Source organism: Vanessa tameamea, chromosome 21 (assembly GCF_037043105.1).
Source record: "Vanessa tameamea isolate UH-Manoa-2023 chromosome 21, ilVanTame1 primary haplotype, whole genome shotgun sequence".
Classification (NCBI taxonomy): domain Eukaryota; kingdom Metazoa; phylum Arthropoda; class Insecta; order Lepidoptera; family Nymphalidae; genus Vanessa; species Vanessa tameamea.
In genome coordinates, this window is record NC_087329.1 from 9,675,811 (window position 1) to 9,697,442 (window position 21,632).

The window sequence follows — 21,632 nt, forward strand, 5'->3', positions numbered from 1 at the left end:
AGCTTACTAAAGTTGTGATCGAAGATCTATTCGTTATTTTTGCAGTAAACATCTTGATCGCTTGTTGAAGCAGTTCATTGAAATTTATAGAAGGAAAAATAGATTTTTTATTTATGTGAATGTAGGTAGGTAGGTATATTTTAATAATATATACTAATACATATTTACCTAATTAGGACGCTCGGAGATTTTTTGCATGTAAAATGATACGAAATATTAATCATTCCTTACATCACCAATGCACTACCAACTTTGATAACTAAGCTGTTATTTTCCTTGTGTCTGTTATTTCCCTGGTTCACTCGCACTTTAAACCAGAACCCTACAATTCTATGTGTTGTTGTTCGGCGGTAGACCATCCGATCGGTATGTGGTACCTAAATCGACGAGCTAGCAAGAAGTCCTACCACCAAGTATACTACTCTTAATGAATAGTTTTAGCACCACGCAGTATGGTGGATTGTGAATTCACGTGTGACAGAATTCCATCCGATTTAGGTTTCCTGGCGAATGAAACCGGAACAAAAGAGTATTTAGTCTTGATGTAGAATTGTGTTATAAGTGGGTGTTGAAAAATGATGGCATTTTTATGTGGTATTTTGTATCATCTATATTTAAAGCTGCATATTCCCCGCATATATCTTTCAAAGCGCTTATCTCATAAACTAGTGTTAGATGGAATGTTTATTGAGTAAAGTTATACTCACTAACCAATGGTGCGATACAATATGGCAATGTCTACAGTATTGAAATAAATTAATTTTGAAATGTAGTGTATTCAATTAGTTCCGACACTGTTGAATCGTAATTTTTCCAAAGCTCCTGCCTACTACTAGAAATATAAATAATAGTGTTCATAGCGCATCCTTTATGACTGAGATCTATTGCCTTTTTTGGGCATATTTTCGGAAATTTTGTAAAACCCGCTCTCATATGAAATGGCATTTTAAGATATATAGTTAAATTATTCAATTATTATATTTTGACACAATAGCTCAATATTGTTCTCAGTCTTGCTATTTTATGCTATATTACTGTACATAACTACACTTATGAGCTTCTGACCAAAATGAGTTGAGGCGCAGGACTGACCAGTAAATATGTTTTCCAAAACACGGGTGTGTAAAAATTACCAACTTCCAAACTGCAACATAAAATCTATCGATAGAAAATCCTAAATACATTTTATGGGCCTAACCTGGTCTAAATTTTAAACATTTTTGACTAACGATAAACTTGGCCTAGTCTAAATTTTAATACTATTTGATTGATGCCAATTTTTTTTAACGTTGCCTATTCATAAATTCAAAACGTTTGTTTAAAAGTAACAAGTTGAGAGAGAGTTACTAAAAAATACTCAGTAGAGTTTCTTGCCGGTTATTGTAAAACGTTTAAAACGAGTGGTAGCTTGACTTTTCATATAGTTCTGTAAAATGACGATTCAAAAATGCTTGCAAAAGCCTACTTCATATAATATATTTTGATTTGATTGAACAAGGAATTGAATATAAATTCTAAAAAATCTTTACTCGGTGGCACAAGGGACATAACATCTTAGTTCCAAAGGGTGGTCCCAATACATCCATTACATTGTTAATAATTTGACTAATAAATCGCATAAATTAGTATATTATTTTTTAATTTAATGATTCATATTATTTTACTATTTCGTAGGAAGGTTTATTTTCAAAAGAATATTCTACCTCATTCCCAGGAACGTAACGCTTAAATAGGCCTAGGACATCCTTAGGTCTTTTAAAGGAATTTACAGGAATATTAGAAAAATATTCTTAAAATTCGTTGGGTACATCTATGTCTTCATAATTTCATTTATATTGAAGGACGCTTGCATCAAATTTCATTCTGCCTGTCTCTGAACTAATAATGAAGTTATCATCTTATTGTATAAATTGTAATATTTGGAACATATACTTCTAGATACATCTTAATATATCGACGAAGAATTTTTCTTGTCAAATTTCGTAATCTATACAAATATTATCGTTGCAAAAGTAACTCCGTTAGTCTGTCTGTTTCTCTTTCACATTCAAATCACTGAACCGAATTTGATGAAATTTGGTGTGACTTGCTTCACAGAACTCCTTGAAAGGAATGATATAGGCTGACGACCAATCCCTCAAACACGAGCGAAGCCGCTGGTAACAACTAGTATATTTTAATTTTCAATTGGATAAAGAATGTCAAACAGTGATAAGCGAAATTGGCTAACCTAGTAATATTAAAAATTTAAAAGGATGAAATTTTTGATGTTTTTCAATCATGTGAAAATGACTAGACGGATTTAGATGAAATTTGCAATAGGGATTGCTTACGCCCAGACTTAGCACAAAGGCTTCTAAAACTTCTCACAATTATTTGTATAAGTCACGGACGAAAACCAGTATATAACAATTATTACATTTCAAGAATAGATCCATCAAAATAGGGCATACATTTTAAAAGTGACATACGAGGCGAGTTCTTATTAATAACACTTTTGCACCTAATATAGAGTATATTAGGATTACGTCATCATATCAACGTGTCTACTAAAATTGTACATTGTATCATTGCTAAGGTAATTTAGATAACGAATATTATAAATTTACTATTTCATAACACGCAGAAGGCATGTCATTAAAAAAACCTAAATTATACTCCATCGTCTGTTAATTACAGGCGTTGAGTATGTCTCTAAAGCATAATGATGTTATTTTGTATGTATTTATGATATCGTATGGATATTTTAATCTAATCTACCGCTGTTCACCGCTGCATAACAACATTCTAGTTGAAGCACAATGAATTTTATTAATATTCGCTAAAAGCATTGTTTTTGAATATCGAAGAATATAAATTTGTAAATTTTTCAATCTAAATATAACAAGTTTTAAAAGTCCTTTGTTATTATTTCATTGCAGAATGAATTATTAAACGTATGAGTTTCTTTGACAGAAGAAATTCCTACTGAATTTGCTTCTTGGAGTTTGGACGTAGGATCCTCTACTCAAAAATCTAAATCAAAATACTCTTTATTGTACACCGGTAAAAACATTATTTAGTTTAAGAAAGATGCACAAGAGGCGGCCTTGTCGCTAAAACAGCGATCTCTTCCAGGCAACCTTAAGGTAGAGGAAAGAAAGATATAGAAAGAGATAGAGGTGTACAAGACAGATATGAACATAATATATGAAATAACATTACAATGAAATAATAATATATTTAAAATAAAATAATGTACAGTACCTGATGTCTAACATGCATACATGTATGTATCTAATCAGATATAAATTATTTATAAAATTAAACTAAAATTCTCACGAAAATATACAACATTGAAGTGCAAGATAGTATTGTTTCAACATAGTTTTAAATGAAGCAAGTGATTGTGCACGTCTTACTTCAACAGGAAGAGAGTTCCACAGACGAACAGCCTGAACAGTAAAGGAATTTGTATAAAATAAAGTCGAATGAGGAGGGATTTCTAATAGTAAATTATCTTCAGAACGAAGAGTTCGACTATGAGTAGAACATAAAAATTTGGAATTCTCTACTCCTCAGAATACACGCTAAACCGAGTCTTGTTTGCAATTTGACTATTGCTTTGAAACAATTGCTTAAGCATTTATATTTTTATGATCATTCAATATTTATTTATCATACAACATCAAATTTGTATATCACTAATTAAAATTGCAATTTATGTTGACTGACTGACAGTATGTAAATTTTGTTTTTTTTTTAACGACATGCACTTGCACTGTATTATATATATCATAGAGATTTATTTTTAATATTGTCAACTATGTCCTGTAATGATATGTATTATAAATGATAGTTTTGTATTGTAAATAAATTTTAAAATCACAGACATAATCAATAAACAAGATATGAAAATAATCAACACAACACACACACAATTTTAATACTCTTTATTCAGCTAACTTCGTTTGACCATTATACCGCCGTCTATCACGTAGTTAGATCCTGTTATAGACTTGGCTTTCTCACTCGCGAGGTACATAATTAAATCTGCCACCTCGTTTGCTTCACACACTCTCCCAAGAATTAGTTTCGTCGTATAGTCATCCCATGAGCTAGGATATTTAGCGTTGGTTAAAAAGTCAGTTCTGACTGGTCCCGGACAGATGCCATTTACTCTTACACCGTGGGGTCCCAATTCTGCAGCAGCACATATACTAAAGTGATTTAAAGCGGCTTTCGAAACACCGTAGTTTATTGAACCTGGTGTAACTGGTGTTACATAACCAGCGACGCTGGAAATATTGACAACGTTTCCTTTAGTCTTGATCAGATGCGGCGCAGCCAAGGTAGTTAAGTAAACGACGGCGCGAACGTTTACACTCATAATCGTGTCGTAAGATTTCATCATGTCTCCTTCAAGAAGGCTGGCCAAAACTGACATACCAGCGTTGTTGACGAGGACGTCCACTTGGCCGAACTTCTTTATTGTTTCATCAACGATACGTTTCGCGTCGTCATCTTTGGCAACATCGGCGAGGATCACGAGGGGGTTGGTGCATTTCGCGGCGACCGCTGTTAGCTTGGTATTGTCGCGGCCAACCATAACAACACGCGCTCCATCAGCGCTGAACGCGATCGCAGCCGCTGCTCCTATACCGGAACTAGCGCCCGTCACTATCACAACTTTATCCTTGAACATCATGTTCCAGTAGTTTGAAGGTTTATTCAATATTGTGCTATTACTTGTGGCTCTTTAAACGTCTAAAGATCACAACTAACTACTATCATTTATTTTTTATCTATTTTTTATATAATCTAGTGCAACAATGGGTATAAAGATAAACGTTTACATAACTATAGCTCTCACTGGGTAAATATTGCGTCTATCTTATCTGGATAGACAAAATATGCCCAATGATATAGAGCTAATGCCTCAGTCCGAAGCGATTGTTCAGGTAAGAAAAAAATACAATTATTTGGTTAGGAAGGCTTCTGATCTTGATATATGTCGCGACCAACGTTACGCTTTTAGAAAAGAAAATTCCAATCACTTTTTGGAATACATTTTTTGAATAATCATAACATGCTTTAAACCTGCTTTAAACAAACTTTATTAATATTAGTAATTTCCTTAATTTATAATAAAATATTATAAGTGCTAAAGTAACTTTTAAAATTGTTTCTTACCTCTTTACACTTAAAACGCTGAACCGATTTAGATGAAATTTGTTTATATAGAAATAGTTTGAGAGACTCAAAGGGAAGGACATAGGGTTAGTGTTTATCGCGAAAATCATCCCTTAAATCTGTGAAAAGAGCTTTATCCTTCGTAGCTGTAGGTCTCCCTTGAGATTCGCCGTGGCCGAAGTCAGTCAGGACGACGTCATCAGTGTAGATATTTCAAACTATATTGCAGATGTGGATGTTTATCTCAGCGTCCGCAATTTGTATTTGTGTTAGTGATATTTTCGATAATTCTTCTATAATTCCCAAACGAATACATTGCGAAATAACTTCATACTTTTTTATTAAACCAATTAAAATAATAAAACTATTATGAAACAACAATCATTAAGATAGTGTATCTAATTGAACGGTCAATATTTCGTTTAGCTATCAGGTCGCGATATGCATTTTTATATACAGGAAAGAAATCAGTATGAATTTTATAATAAACTAGCAACCTGCCTATATTATATTTATATATATTTATAATTATATTTACAAAGTAATTAAATAATAAAAGTTGTATTGATTTAATGTTTCGCTAACATTTTTTTAGACATTTGTTATCATTTGTTCTATTTTATTTATAACCAACGACCCACCCCATTTGTCCCCATCGCACGTGTGCAATGCTGCCACTAAATACACTACAGAATGTCTTACAACGTTCACAGTTTTTGTGTCGTTAGACAATACAAACTGCTATGTCCCTGCTTTTTAAATCTATAATATCTTCGAAAATATTCATTTAAATTAAATGCTGTAATGGGCCATTATGATTTATATTAAATTCACAATGTGTTTAAGGTACTTATTTAGATAAGGATTAATGTTGTATTGCTTCAAATCGCTTCGAAAATAAGCCAATAAGAGGTTACAGATTTAAAACGCATGAACATAGCGGTTTGTATTGTCTATTGACTGAAAAACTGTGAACGTTTTAAGACATTCTGTAGTATATTTAGTGGCAGCATTGCACACGTGCGATGGGGACAAATGGGGTGGGTCGTTGGTTATAAATAAAATAGAACAAATGATAACAAATGTCTAAAAAAATGTTAGCGAAAAATTAAATCAATACAACTTTTATTATTTAATTACTTTGTAAATATAATTATAAATATATTTTATTATTTTTTGGCTAGTTTAATTGGAACTCTCTCAACTAATAAGCGTTTTACTAAAAAATCTTTCATCAGTTTCAAGTTTTATTAATATAAATATATGAAAATGATACATTCCAGTTATTAGCGGTGAATTTGTTACATTATTTAAACCATAAATTTAAATATTCATCAAATTATGATACCAAAATACAAGTTTTAGTTTTTGACGTACTTTAACTACTTGCGTTTAAGCGTCGTGCCGCAGTCTATGGTGTGATTGGATCCAGTGATCGACTTGGCTTTATCACTCGCCAGGTACATTATCAAATCTGCTATTTCATTCGCCTCACTGATTCTACCAAGCAGTGTAACGTTCACTACATCATCCCATGTGGTAGGGTATTTAGCGTTCACTAAAAAGTCGGTTCTGACCGGTCCCGGGCAGATGCCATTCACTCTTACACCTTGCGGTGCCAATTCTGTAGCAGCACATACAGTGAAGTGGTTCAAAGCGGCTTTAGAAACCGCGTAGTTTATCGAAGTCGGTGTGAATGGTGGCAAATGAGCAGTAACACTGGAAATATTGACAATGTTCCCCTTAGTCTTGATCAGATGCGGCGCAGCCAAGTTGGTCAAATAAACAACGGCGCGAACGTTTACGCTCATAATTGAGTCGTAGGATTTCATCATGTCTCCTTCAAGAAGAGAGCCAGTCACGTTCGAAAAACCGGCATTGTTGACCAGTACGTTCAGTTGGCCGAATTTTTTTATAGTTTCGTCAATGATACGTTTAGCGTTGTCATCTTTGGAAACATCGGCGAGGATCACGTGTGGTTTGGAGCATTTCGCGGCCACCGCTTTGAGCTTGGTATTGTCACGGCCAACCAAGACAACGCGCGCTCCATCAGCGCTGAACGCGATCGCAGCCGCAGCTCCTATACCGGAACTAGCGCCCGTCACTATCACAACTTTATTCTTGAAACTCATCTTTCTGGTGTGAAATCGTATTTGATACTGCGCTAGTTGTCGCGACAAATTAGAACTGCTATTAAAACGTCTGAAGATCAGAATAAATATTAATCACTTTAGGTTAGTTATAGCCCAGTGTAGTGTAACTATCGTTATAGACGTCTATATAAACAATTTGTACATGGTACTAGATAAATAGTGCATCTATCTTATCTACATATACAAGTATTATCTGAAATAGAGGAATACTGAATCTAACATATTGTATATTTTAGTATATATTATAGATAGAGTAAAATGACTAAGTAAATTTTATTAGACTGGTTAGTATATGAATATATGGTTATAGAGCAGTGTGTATATGATATATAACATTACTTAAATGAATTACGTGACATTTGAGTAAGGGTTAGAGAAAAGTTGTAAGGAGTGCCGTACACAGTATCAGAGTGCGGGCACCTATCCTTGGGGATCCTGTATTCTGTATATTCATCTATCTGTCAACTAAAAACTGTTCAACTATAGTACCAAGTCCTTATAATACTTATTTCTTATTAGTCTATATTATTTTTTTATTACAATACTAGTTTCAAACAGCGACATCGTCCGCGTTTGAAGGGATTAGTGAAGACGTTAGCGATAAAAAATAACCTATGTACTCTCCAAACTATAATCTATTTGTGTCACAAATTGTATTAAAATCCTTTCAGCCGTATGCATGATTGATTAACAAACATCAATCCATTCAAACTTTTTCATTTATAAATTAGTATCTAGGATTATTATTTGTATTATTGACCACGATGACATTAAATATTTACACTGCACTGATATGGAACGCTTGTGTGTGCGTGTATGTGCGTGATGTGTTTGTGTGTATCAATATTTAACAATATCATGATACCGTGAATTATGTTATACGTGTTGCTATGGTTAACACTCGTATTTACTCGGGTTGCTATGGGATTCATCCTTCTTAGCAATAAAATAACAAGCAATTTAGCGTGTTTTTTATTTATTTATTTATTTAATATTTGGGAAACAAGCAGATATAAAATATAATCTGATAACATAATACAATTTAAATATCACATTATCCAGCGAAGTTTCCACCGATTGATAAAACATAAAATGCACTCAAATATTTTAACACAATAAGATAAAAAATATTGGACAATATTAAAAGTATATAATTAAGTTAATTTAAGATTGTTACAAATATTATCTTTAAATTTAATCAAAGACAAATGAAATATATCAATGTTCCCAAAATGCTTATTATATTCGCGACAAGCTCTGATTAGAAAACAGAATTATTATTATCCACAAACATCTCAGATACCATGTCAAAGTAGGGACGGTAGTTAGTTTATAAACGTTATGAATCGTCAACAGTTAAAGATAATTTTCATCGCAGAATTCGATTTCGTTGCTTTTTATTGTTATAAAAGGGTACTGCAGATTCCGACGTAAGTTAGTAAGATTGTTGTTACCGCTTTAACATACTTATGTTATTTGAAATAACAGGTTTGATTATATTCATCAACACTTGTTGATGAATAAGTTTACGTGTACACATGCATACTTGAACAACACTTAAGTACTCGAGAAGAGACAATAACGACGATTATATGAAAATATAAACAGTAAAAACCGCAAAGAGATCGCTTTTATTGATTGTCATTTGTTTCTTGTATTATAATTTTAATATTGTTGCGATTAATTTGTCGTGATGTATGAAAATATGTTTTTACTTTTTTAAATCCTAACTAATATTATATATGCAACAGTGAGTTTGTCTATTAGGGTTCGGTTCCTCTAAAGGAAAAAGGTTATAAGATCACTTCGTTGGCCGTCTGTCCGGCGAGATTCTTTATCTCAGGAACGTGTAGAGGTATAAAGTAGAAATTAATACTATGTACTGATACTGGTCTGCGGTCCGTTGGAGCTGTGTAAATAGCGAAACTCCAAGTCTACGCAATCATAAGATATGGTCGTTTATTTCGTATTTATAATATAAAACATTTATAAAGGGAATCATAACCTATATTATAATTGCGAAATTTGGCAAGAAGCAATATATTATTTTTTATTTAAATCTTTTTAATTCCTTAGTAATAAGAGAGATATTTTTTTAAATCTAATTTTAACTAAGGACCTCTCGACGAGAATAGGCCTCCTCTATCTCACTCAATTATTTTCTGTCTTGAGCTATTCTCATACAGTCTTTGCTTAGGAATTTCAAAAGTTCGTTTACCCATCTTTCAAGGGGGCGACCTCTGTTCCTTTTTCCGGGAGGGTCAGGCCACGTAGTGCTGTAGTAAAAGAAGCAATATCTTGTAGCACAAATAACAATAAAACCACATATTATTGTTATATTAGTGTCTGTTTCTCTGTGTGTCTGTTGGTATAGAACCCTCAGTGCGCGAGTCTGAATTGCACTTGTCCGAGTTAAACTGCCACACCTTAATTACTCAGCGGATCATTGTTAAATTTAGGTACACGTTTTTAGGGGTTCGTAAAATGCATTGTTTACTTAGGACCTAAATCCTGATATAAATATAAATATGACTCAGTTTAAATTATGGAGGTCTATCAAAGTCAAAGTCAAAAATCTTTATTCAATATAGAAGTGTTTACACTTGGTTATTGATAGTCAAAAATTTACCACCGGTTCGGAATTTAACACCTCGGACCTGAGAAGAACCGACGAAAGAATGTCAGCGGGATTTTTTTTTTTCCTTTTTGCATGTACAATAATAATTATATTCTAGCTATTTGAAACAGCCTGGAGGCGATCATTTCATTCCCAAGGTGTGCAGTCAACTAAAAAGTCATTAGTGTTGTAATATCCTTTAACACACCAACGCTCTTTAACGATTCTTTTGAATTTTATAATTGAATAATTTTGAACGTTTTCTGGGATCCTGTTGTAAAAACGTATACATTGCCCTAAAAAATAGTTACTAACCCTGTGTAATCGGGTACTTAGAGTAACAAGTTTATTCTTGTCTGTCGTCACGTTTTTGAGAAAATAAACAAAATATATGAGTAATTTTATGGCAACCTAATCAACTTGATATTCCTGTTTTTTTAAAACAAACATAAGCCTAATGAATAATCTGACTGTAAAATCTAGTTTCGCTATATTTCATTGGTATTTATCTATAATTTTTATTTGTGGCATGTACAACGCTACCTCTTTTCCCTCTGTCTCTTTCCTGTACCTTAAGGTTCCTGCAAGAGATAGCTTAGCGATAATTCCCCATTGAATATGACTTATACATTTGTTTATTGATGTACAATAAAGAGTATTTTGATTTGATTCATTATGAAATTATTATTTGATATCATAAGGTAGAACAGAACTAGAACTACTGTAGTGCTTACTTACGGTAGAGTAACTGATGAATGTGTAGTACCTACTCAGAAGAGGTTGGTTAGAGTTCTGCCACCAAATAAGTATCAGACCAGCTGGAGATTTCGCAGGAAAAGGTCTTAACGCGTCACTGCAAGCTATCATGCTGTATTTTTTTAATTACAATGATCTTAGCTAATCGTACTGTAAACTCATTTACGAAATATTTACTTTACATAATAAGATATTTTTTTGTGAAAATACAAAAAAAGAGAGCTTATTAAAAGATAGCATGGCCGGATTTAGGGCCATTGGGGCATCTGTCCCGGGACCTCAACAAGACATGGGCACCATAGAGATTCCGACGAATTAAAATTTTTAATGAAACATATATTTAGATATCTACTCTATCTCTAAATTATAAAAAAGTATTACTAGTGACTGTTTTTAAAGTTACTGATATAAATAATATTATTGACGATTGACGTCAGTCAGATGACTGACAGAAATGAAAATGTTTACATTAATTTGTAAAATAATTTTTAGGGACCTCCGCTCAACTGTTGCACCAGGGCCGTATTTTATTTATAACTAGCTCATCCTGCGGCTGTGCCCGCTCGAAACTTATAAAACACAAACTAAACACAAATTTCTAAACCCGTTTTACCCTCTCAGGGGTGGACATTCGTAAAATCCTTTCCGTGAATTCTTTCTTAGCGGATGTCTACACCCTATAAGAAACCTTCCTGCCAAATTTCAAGTTTGTAGGTGTTATGGTTTCTGAGATTTCGTGATTAATCAGTGAGTGACTTTTATATATATATATATAGATTTACTTTCTTAATACAAATTACAAATTTTACTTAACACTGTTTTTCTCTCCATTGATAAGGGTTGTAATATAAGTATTTCTTAATTCTATCATTTACAATAAACTTGAATTTTAACAACGACAAATATATTCTTATTTAATAATGGTAACATTTTTTCATTATTAAAATTGAATTATGCAAACTGAAAGGTATAAAAACTTAAATTTTTTATTGTCTTATTTATTTTGGGACATGCATTTTTAATTACTTGCATTTCAGCATCGTGCCGCAGCGTATGCGTATTATTTAATAAGTGTGTAGGTAATTCTTCTAAGACTACATATGTCTTAATTTAAATATAAATAAAACTATAAAGAGGTAAGTTTTAGATAATTTTATTTAAGAAGATACAATTTATTTACACGCGTTTAAGCATCGTGCCGCAGTCTATGACGTGGTTGGACCCAGTGATCGACTTGGCTTTATCACTCGCCAGGTACATTATCAAATCTGCGATTTCATTCGCTTCACTGACTCTACCAAGTTGCGTTATATTCGATAGATCATCCCATGAGGTAGAGTATTTATTGTTTGAAAAGAAGTCGGTTCTAACCGGCCCCGGGCAAATCCCGTTCACTCGTACACCGTGCAGTCCCAATTCGGTAGCAGCACATGCAGTGAAATGGTTCAAAGCGGCTTTAGATATATTATAATTAATTGTAGATGATGTAAAAGGTGTCAAATAACCAGACACACTGGAGATATTGACAACATTCCCCTTAGTCTTTATGAGATACGGCGCAGCCAAGTTGGTTAAGTAAACGACGGCGCGAACGTTTACGTTCATAACCGTGTCGTAAGACTTCATCATGTCTCCTTCAAGAAGGCTGGCTAAAACTGCCATACCCGCGTTGTTGACGAGGACGTCCAATTGACCGAACTTCTTTATTGTTTCATCAACGATACGTTTCACGTCTTCATCTTTAGAAAGGTCAGCGAGGATCACGAGGGGGTTGGTGCATTTCGCGGCGACTGCTTTAAGCTTAGTATTGTCACGGCCAACCAGAACAACGCGCGCTCCATCAGCGCTGAACGCGATCGCAGCCGCTGCTCCTATACCGGAACTAGCGCCCGTCACTATCACAACTTTATTCTTGAAACTCATGCTTCTTGTCTGAAGGTGTATTTGATACTGCGCTAATATTGCAGTTCTATTAAAACAGAAGATCAGAATAAATATAAGTGTAACGTTACAATTAAGATAAGAATTTGTATAAATAATTCGCAAGTCGCACTTTGTAAATACTAAGTTTATCTTAACTGGACAGATATTAATAACTGCATGCATCTAAAATGTCATTTTACGTAATTCATTTTGTATTTGTTAGAGATTGTGGGCTATGGGCTAATTTAATATAACTCCAAAGCAAAAACGAAAAATGAGCCCAGAACCCTTCCAAGCCCTTTCCATGAAGTAATTATAAATAAATCTATACGTATATAAGCAACAGTAACTCTGTCTATTTGTTGCTCTTCCACGGCTAAACCTAAATCACTGGACCGAATTGATTAAATTTGTTGTGAAACAAGCTTGAACTCCAAGGAAGGACATGGACTACTTCTAAGCTATTTTGGCAATGAAATATCTAATCTGCTCAATACAATTTTAAATTGCTGGCTGACATACGTGATACGACGCACAGCCTAAACCGGATTACATGTTGCAATTCCTTATAGAACAAAGTTAAGCTCTAAAAAGGTTTTTCTAAATTTATCTCCTAAGGGGGTTAAATGAGGCAGGGGTAAATTTTGTACAGAAATCTTTCTTTCTGATGTTAAATGTATAGAAATCGGTATTTAGGCTTATGTTAATGAATTATATATCGATGATAAAAAAAATTGAATAATATATTGGGTGTAAATTGCTGTGGAAGGTAGACATTTTTGGAAGTTATTAGTAATTAGTATGGAAATATATTTTAAGGCTTATAAACATAAGTTAAAAAAAAACAGGTAATAAAACTTTTTTTGAAAATTCATCACCATAGCGAACGAAACGAAAACGGAAGAAATTTTGTATAGAAGTTCGTTTTTTTTAATTAGAAGTATGGAAATCAGTGTTTAAGAGTGAATATAGATGTTTAAGCTTTTTTGAAAATTCATTTCGTAGAGTGTGGAATCGGGCATGAAAATTTTTAAGGAATTTTCGTCATTTTTTAAGCTAGATATATGAAAATCGGTGCTTTGTTGTTGTTAAGTAACAGGACAACGTTGCAATCTTTGTTTATAAAATAGTGACGCCGATGAGATATCCCATCGAGAAAACGGCTTGTTAATATTATTTTCGCTCATAACTCTTTAATTATTAAACTTATACGATTCAATTCTATTGACATTTTGTTCGCCATTGAAGCAGAATGAGTGTTAGGATCGATGTTTCAATGTTAGCGGAGTCGGAACGAAGCGGGCTCGAATCCGCGTCAAATGCAATATATCCCACAAACATTAAATGATGTTTTCTTAATTCTTAAAGAAGGAAATTGAACGTAAAACCATGATAAGGACTAAATTCAATGATTACATATAACATTATTAATTGTTATGCACTATTATTATTAAATTAACTATTGTTATATTATATAATATATGTTTTTACGATAGACAGTATAGATCAATATTTATTTTGTAGATACTATATGGATATGTATGTATATGTTTTTTTAGGTAGTTTTATATAAGTATGTGCATATATTGTTAATTAATTTTTAATTACCGCCTTCATGGTTTTTCTGTTTGACTTAAAGGTTGACTGACAGAGAATGCCTTTAGGCATTAAGTCCGCCTTTTGTCCCATTAAATTTATGATTTATGACTTCGGGTGTTGAGCGTTCGTTAATAAGTCAGTTCTGACCGGTCCCGGGCAGATAGCGTTCACTCTGACACCATGAGGTCCCAATTCTGTAGCAGCACATGCAGTGAAATGGTTCAACGCGGCTTTGGAAACGTAGTAATTTATCGCTAACGGCGTATATGACCAGCGACACTGGATATATTGACAACGTTTCCCTTAGTCTTTATCAGATGCGGCGCAGCCAAGTTAGTCAAGTGAACGACTGCGCGAAGTTTACGTTCATAATTGTGTCGTAAGACTTCATCATGTCACCTTGTAGAAGAGAGCCAGCCAACGACATCAACCCAGCATTGTTTACGAGTATATCCAATTGGCCGAAATTCTTTATGGTTTCGTCAACGATACGTTTCGCGTCGTCATCTGTGGAAACATCGGCGAGGATTATCAGAGGGTTGGTGCATTTCGCGGCGACCGCATCGAGCTTGGTATTGTCACGGCCGACCATGACAACACGCGCTCCAGCAGCGCTGAACGCAATCGCAGCCGCTGCTCCTATACCGGAACTATCACAACTTTATCCTTGAAACTCATGTCACTGTTGCGAACTTTTATTTGATACTGAAATATTTTTCACGATTACTGTTTTAAATTAATTTACAATCTTCCGTATGTTGTCTGATTATTATTGCAGTTACGAATTGAGATAAACATATTTATCTTGATGTTTGATGTGTACAGGCATATCGATCTAATCACTATTCCAGCACTGTACGTTATGTCAGGTAAGGCGAAATTTCTGCCTTCAAATGTTAGGTATAGCCGACGTAAGGACTGGACGCTGCTAATCATTCCTCAATTGTCCTAGTCTCTTAGTGCAACTAAGTGGTACTCCACTTGAAAGATACTCCTCAAGGTGAGGGTTAATGATAATATTGATAATATAGCATTTAATGTTTTTAATTTTAACATAAGCGTGATTGTGCACAATCTGAGCATTGGAAGTAACTGTCATGTGTATGATAAGCATTGACCTTGGAATGAAATAATTGAGTTTTTAAATTGCTGATTAGTTTGAAGTACATTATTATAAACTAATTAAACTTTTAACGTGCGATATATTAATTATAAGCAAAAACACAATTAGCATCGAGTTATGTATCTGTTATACGTATGTATTTTGAATAACATAAATCCTGCGTTTGAATGAATACTTGGTATGCACCCACGAATTTTACCGTGAACATTAGGAGAAAACATATATAAATAATACATTAGCATTAGCATTAGCAGCCTGTAAATTTCCCACTGCTGGGCTAAAGGCCTCCTCTCCCTTTGAGGAGAAGGTTTGGAGCATATTCCGATTAGTAACTGATTCATATTTGACTCATAATCCCTTTAAATCATAATAACGGCTAATCCGGCATAAACGCTCTTAATTTCAACTTTGTATCTCTACCTCGTTCCAGAGAAAAAGGTTCTTGACGGACGGACAGACAGTGTTAGTACAAATAAACGTATTTCCTATCGCACTAAAAAGGCTAAGAATGAAAACTACTTGGGATATTATAAGTTCAGAGACAGGCAGAATGAAGTTTGATGCAGGGCAATTAACCCTTAATATAAAAGGGAATATTGTAAGTGAAGATTTAGATGTGGCCAACCAATTCGAAGAATATTTCTCTAATATTCCTTTGAATACTACTAAAGGACTTAATGCGTCGCCCAATAACGCCTTATACTTACTTAAGTGTTACGTTCCCCAGAATGAGTTAGAATTTTCTTTTGAGAGTGTAACTCCGTACGATGTATTAAAAAAATTTAAAACATTAAATCTTAAAAAAAAACCAGCGATCTATGGGATCTATCAGTTACAATTATTAACAACGTAATTGTCGACTTGGCTCCTTGTTTAGCTATCATTTTTAATAAATGTATACAATCTGGTATTTTTCCAGATCTATTAAAATTAAGTAAAGTAATCCCATTATTTAAGTCCGGTGATAAAAATGACCCAAACAATTATAGACCGATCTCTATTTTGCTAGTATTAAGTAAAATTTTTGAAAAAATCATGCTTAATCAATTGTTATACTTTAACTCGAATAAGCTATTGCATTCTCAACAGTTCGGTTTTAGTAAAGGTCGCTCGACTACTGATGCGGGTATAGGATTTGTTGAGCGCATTTATGATGCGTGGGAGAAGTCACAAAATGCTAATGGAGCTTTTTGTGACTTATCAAAGCTTTCGATTGCGTTAAGTATGATATTCTTCTAGAAAAACTTAAACATTATGGAATCAAGGGCCCTGCATTGAAATTAACTTCCTCCTACCTTAGTAAGAGTTTTGAAGGTTGTTGTTAATGGTGCAAAATCAAATGGCGCTCTGGAGCAAATGGGTGTACCACAGGATTCAATTTAGGACCACTCCTTTTCTTAATATATATAATGATGATACATCCCTTATTTTTAAACTCGACAGAAAAATAAACAACTATGACGTTGTAAGCAGTGCTCTGTCGCGGGTTCTTGGTTGGTTTGACATAAATAATTTGGTACTAAATGCAAAAAAGACTAAATGTATTTTGTTTTCTCTACCAAATGTCAAATCAAATTCTTCTGCCGTCATTTTGAATAATGAAAGGCTTGAGTTTGTTGAGTCGACGGCCTTTCTAGGGATAACCCTTGGCACCAAACTTCAGTGGGGCACCTTTTTGTATGCCCTAGCAGGGAAACTAAGTAGTGCCATTTATGCAATTAAAACAATAAGAAAACTCACGGACATCATTACGTGAAAAATTTAAAGAAATAGGTATATTAACGGCTGCTTCACAATATATTTATGATAAAATAATGTTTATACAGAAGAATATACAAAAGTATTCCATAAAAGCTGATATACATACTATTAATACAAGAGATAAGAATAAACTTGTAACCCCTACTTTCCGTTTGCATACGGTATGGAGAACGTTTTTGGGCAAAGGTATACGCATATATATGATACTGGGAAATGTAACCAATTTACCATTTAAGAAATTTAAAAAGTTAAGACTAAATTAATAAATAAGTCTTATTATTCATTAAAAGAGCACTTTTTAGATAAAAACGCCTGGATTTAGATTCGGGTTCCATCACATGACACTAATTATTGTAAAAAAACAGCATTGTTAATCTGTTTATTTGATAATAGCAACTATGCGAGTTTCTCGCCGTTTCTTCTCGCTGGAATCTGCTTTCCGAAACGGTAATAGTATTTAAATATCGACGATTTACTTATATTCGTTGTGAAGTTTACTTGAATAAAATTGATTTGATTTGATTAAGGCTTCGTGTACATACATGACGCGGCACCTCAGCGGAGTCGGCGTCTGCCGCCATCGCGTAGCTGTGTACACGGATACACTTCGTACATAATATATAATGTCATGTTAGCTTGACGGCATGGCATGAAATACTGATTAATTTAGTGCAAGAGCCTCCCTCTTGCACTAAATTAATGTTGTGGGTAAATCTAATAAGATAAAAACATGCAAGTCAATTGGCCTACAAACGGTAACCATGTTGCCCGTCGCAGTGTTAGTAATTGCAATATAAGCTCGCCTAGAAGTCAATAAGTCTTAATTGTAAATAACCTTGTATTGAGAACATGCCTTACTTATCAAGAGCATTCATGAGCTTTAAATCATTTAATGCTTGTGTATGTTGCAATAGCTTCTCATTTTTAAGTCGGTGTTATCAAGAGGGTCGTACCAATTGAATTTAGCCCAGCGGTACAACAATGTATCTTAACCGCAAACAGAATTTTCATGTTGCCTGACATGAATTGCTCGGCGTTGGTTTCAAATTTCAATGAAATTCCCTTTGTGGGTTAGTATTTTTGAACAATTAACAAAACTTTACTTAAGAATTGAATTGAAAGGTCCTTATCTACAGGTAAAACGACTATTGAATATTATTATTTGTAGAAAATAAAACTCAAAGATTTTCTTGCAAGATATATTTCACAGAAACAAACTTGCCGTCAATTTACGCTTACACCATTAAATGGAATAAAAACCGCGTGCACTGCACATCTGTGGACAAGGGAACAAATATTAATACATCTTTTTAATACGAATTATATTGGCGGACAGACAAATGTGCCACCTGATGGTTTAACGGTCCCCACAGTTCATAGATATTGTCATCACCCTAAAAAATATTCACTATTCCTTGCAACACCAACGCTCCACCAACCTTGGGAACTAAGATGCTATGTGCATTGTGTCTTCAGTAACACTGGCTCATAACCTTTCAAACCTCAACACAATAATACCAAGTTTGGCAGTAGAGTGCAGGAGTCGGTTGGAGCCTACCTGGGATGGTTTACACAAACCCCTACTACATAAAAAATTAAAATTATGAACATTATTTACCCTCATTTGCAATTTATTGACAAAAATTGTGTCAGCAACACCGAGGAATCTATGTATGTCATGTGACAAACATACATACAGACTATAACAAACAAAACCAATTATACAAAATTCTCTCTTCATTCCTTTGGATAAATTTATTATATAATAGATATATAAATGAAAAAGTACATAACACATAAAAAATTAACAGATAAACCAAAGATTTGGCAGTATATTAAAATTGCTTTTAATAAACTCACCTTTAAAAGTTTAGTCAAAAAGACCGAAGCCCATGTCCTCATCCTCAGACTCCGACTCCTCTTTCTTGGTCTCTTTCTCTTCTGTAAAGTTAAAACAATATATTAGTAAAATTAATCATTTAACTATAAATACTAATATTCATTTTAATAATCAGGATAGTAAAATGTAACAGCACTGTTTCTCAGTCGAAAGATGGTGTTTTTACAGATCATCATGTACGATATACTCATGATTTAAGATTACATTTTATGATTTACAAATAAGAATATATTATTCTTTGACTTTGTGCAAAAAAGTAAATGTTAAAACAACTGTTTCATGAATTACAATGATTTCAATTAAATTTAGGATAAAACAAGCAAGTTTGTCTAATAATTATTGATTACGAGAGTTTAATCTATCATTGCTAATCTACATTTTGATAGTATCTAGATCCTATTAATAAATTCGAGATAACATAAATGTGCCTTTAAAGCCTGGGCTGCTCCAGTCATGAGACCAACGAGTACCTCGTGGACTAGGCAACTCGTAGAAAGTATTGAATAAACAAACCTTTCTTCTCCTCAGCAGCGGCAGCAGCCGGCGCCGCAGCGGCCGCAGCCGGGGCCGCGCCGCCCGCCGGCATCGACGACAGCTTCTCGCGACCTGCGCGCACGCGACACACGTTAACACAAACACTGCGGACGCACACGTGTCGCCTCACTCGTGCACAAGCATCAGGTTTATTGTTTACAGCAATGTTCTTCAGACGAAAGATGGTATGTTTGTAGTATCATCATTTAATATTTTACACTAGTAATAATTTATTGTTTATCTGTGAGTCTTTAAACGAACTCTTCGAGATCAAACTTACGCGAATGTAGGTGCGAAATCATTCAATTTGTAATTACTGTATCTTCAAATTTTATCAAAATACAAAGAATGCATAGGATAAAAAAGTACAAGGTAGGCAGAAGAACCATGCCTAATGTGCCTAATTAACGATAAATTACTAAAATTGATATTTATTTATAGTCAAAATTCTACTAGACATGTTTATATTAGATGAATGGCTTGTAAGGTCTTGAATACATGGTGAAGTGATCAATACAAAAGTCCACAGAAACATAACCTCTACATAACCAAAAAAATTTAATATCGCTCACCTTGCGCGATTAAGTCCTCAACGGTCTTGCCATTGAGTTCGTCGATGACTTTCTTCAGCTTGTCAGAGTCAGCCTCAATACCAACGGAACTGAGGATTTTCTCCAAGTCAGCAGCGGCGGGTGCTGCCTTGCCTCCCAGCACAGCTAACAAATACGCGGCCACGTAACGCATTCTGCAATATCACATTTTTAATACACATGGTCTGTTTAACACCAGCCGGCACTCGCATGGTTATAAGCTTTAAATAGACTGTGGGAACTGATTAATAGTTTAAATACAAACAGAAAATGACGAACGTGTAAACAATCACATTAACTAACAGTACGATACAATATTAATCCAGCTTTAATATGTAACCAGTTACATTGTTTGGTTACGCGCACTTCATTTTTCAGCCAAGTTAATCTCGTTGTATTTAAGACAAATTCATAAAAATGCGTAATATTTATATAACTCGAATATTAAGATACAATTTTAAATTAGTATTTTTATTAAATACACTTACTTTTAAGTCGTAAAGACACGAAACGTGTATTGCCGTAAATAGACGTTTGCTTGAACGAAATGTCAAAGCAAAAGAGAAGGTGGCAATCAGTTTTTGGTTTGATAGATTTTTATGGTGTTACCAGTTTTATTTATTTTAATACAAATTATGTAAGCTCTACACATGATATCCAATAAACCAAATAGTAATAACTGAGTGAACTAATAGCAAATGTATTCAGTAGTTTTAAAAAAGTTTCTTTAATAAGTAATTTATTTTTATAACCTATCATAGGAAGATTTATAAAAACAAAAATTGAAAAAGTTTAAGTTTGGTCTCATTTAAAATACCTTCATTTTAAAGTTTCTGTTAAATTCAACAATTAAAAGACACCAAAAAAATTGTAACACGATACAATCGTTTAATTCACTATTCGTATTTCATAAATATGATTTTGATATAATTAAGGTTTAATACCAGATATTAATATATTACAGAATCTCAAAAAATATTATCAATGTACAAACAAAGTTTTTGCAACATTTAGGAATTGTTCCTCCTTTCAACATAACTTATAGTAAAAATCAGAGACAATAATAAGTTAATATTGCTTTTTTCAACAGTGCTCATATTCGCGGTACACAGTATATCGGCCGAACACATTGGCCTCACGTGTACAAGAGGTCTAAGCATTTATTTTTAAAGGTCTCATGTCAGTAATAGTGGTAAGATTGAACTTAATAAAATAAAATATTTCTGTTTAGTATTACATTATTTGCTGTATATTTATTTATTCATTTAAATGATTATTATTTAATTCAACTTGTTTACTGAATTCTGTACGTATCGTGCAGCGCCATCTGTGATTACAATATTAAACTACTCTTGTACCACTGTTTTGTGTATATATATCAAAATAAATTGTACAGAGGGCGCTAAAGAGAAATATGCCTACATTCAAGTTCTGTTTTATTATTTATTTTGTGTACTTAACCCTTGTTAGGAATATGTCGATTGTCGAACGAGTTAAATTAATA

The 21,632-nt window shown here is 33.6% G+C and overlaps 5 protein-coding genes, 1 long non-coding RNA gene and 1 pseudogene across 6 annotated transcripts in view; all 7 read right to left on the bottom strand.

The window, feature by feature from the left end:
* LOC135193918 (uncharacterized) overlaps nucleotides 1-21,632 on the bottom strand; it is a 569,995-nt gene that overhangs the window by 215,574 nt on the left and 332,789 nt on the right. The gene's annotated exons all lie outside the window — the stretch shown is intronic.
* LOC113395575 (uncharacterized) overlaps nucleotides 1-21,632 on the bottom strand; it is a 333,619-nt gene that overhangs the window by 187,259 nt on the left and 124,728 nt on the right. The gene's annotated exons all lie outside the window — the stretch shown is intronic.
* On the bottom strand, nucleotides 3,917-4,769 carry LOC113402325 (meso-2,3-butanediol dehydrogenase-like). The gene has a single exon (XM_026642537.2). The coding sequence runs from the start codon at nucleotides 4,685-4,687 to the stop codon at nucleotides 3,941-3,943; it is 747 nt and encodes a 248-aa protein (XP_026498322.1). The 5' UTR covers nucleotides 4,688-4,769; the 3' UTR covers nucleotides 3,917-3,940.
* Nucleotides 6,437-7,424, bottom strand: LOC135193906 (meso-2,3-butanediol dehydrogenase-like). The gene has a single exon (XM_064218330.1). The coding sequence runs from the start codon at nucleotides 7,302-7,304 to the stop codon at nucleotides 6,555-6,557; it is 750 nt and encodes a 249-aa protein (XP_064074400.1). The 5' UTR covers nucleotides 7,305-7,424; the 3' UTR covers nucleotides 6,437-6,554.
* On the bottom strand, nucleotides 11,836-12,692 carry LOC113402324 (meso-2,3-butanediol dehydrogenase-like). The gene has a single exon (XM_026642535.2). The coding sequence runs from the start codon at nucleotides 12,619-12,621 to the stop codon at nucleotides 11,875-11,877; it is 747 nt and encodes a 248-aa protein (XP_026498320.2). The 5' UTR covers nucleotides 12,622-12,692; the 3' UTR covers nucleotides 11,836-11,874.
* LOC113402328 (17-beta-hydroxysteroid dehydrogenase 14-like) lies at nucleotides 14,323-14,913 on the bottom strand (annotated as a pseudogene).
* Nucleotides 18,290-20,745, bottom strand: LOC113401464 (large ribosomal subunit protein P2). The gene is made up of 5 exons (XM_026641403.2): nucleotides 20,617-20,745; nucleotides 20,111-20,283; nucleotides 19,518-19,610; nucleotides 18,965-19,045; nucleotides 18,290-18,380 (listed from the first exon to the last, which is right to left on the bottom strand). Exons 2-4 carry the CDS (start codon nucleotides 20,280-20,282, stop codon nucleotides 18,975-18,977), a joined length of 336 nt encoding a protein of 111 aa, XP_026497188.1. The 5' UTR covers nucleotide 20,283; nucleotides 20,617-20,745; the 3' UTR covers nucleotides 18,290-18,380; nucleotides 18,965-18,974.

Bases quoted from the DNA above. Each gene is read 5' to 3' on its own strand.
- LOC113402325 (XM_026642537.2), bottom strand. From the start codon at position 4,687: ATGATGTTCAAGGATAAAGTTGTGATAGTGACGGGCGCTAGTTCCGGT.
- LOC135193906 (XM_064218330.1), bottom strand. From the start codon at position 7,304: ATGAGTTTCAAGAATAAAGTTGTGATAGTGACGGGCGCTAGTTCCGGT.
- LOC113402324 (XM_026642535.2), bottom strand. From the start codon at position 12,621: ATGAGTTTCAAGAATAAAGTTGTGATAGTGACGGGCGCTAGTTCCGGT.
- LOC113401464 (XM_026641403.2), bottom strand. From the start codon at position 20,282: ATGCGTTACGTGGCCGCGTATTTGTTAGCTGTGCTGGGAGGCAAGGCA. The intron at 19,611-20,110 runs GTGAGCGATATT...GCGTGCGCGCAG, and splicing joins TGAGGACTTAATCGCGCAAG to GTCGCGAGAAGCTGTCGTCG. The intron at 19,046-19,517 runs GTTTGTTTATTC...TTAACTTTACAG, and splicing joins CGCTGCTGAGGAGAAGAAAG to AAGAGAAAGAGACCAAGAAA.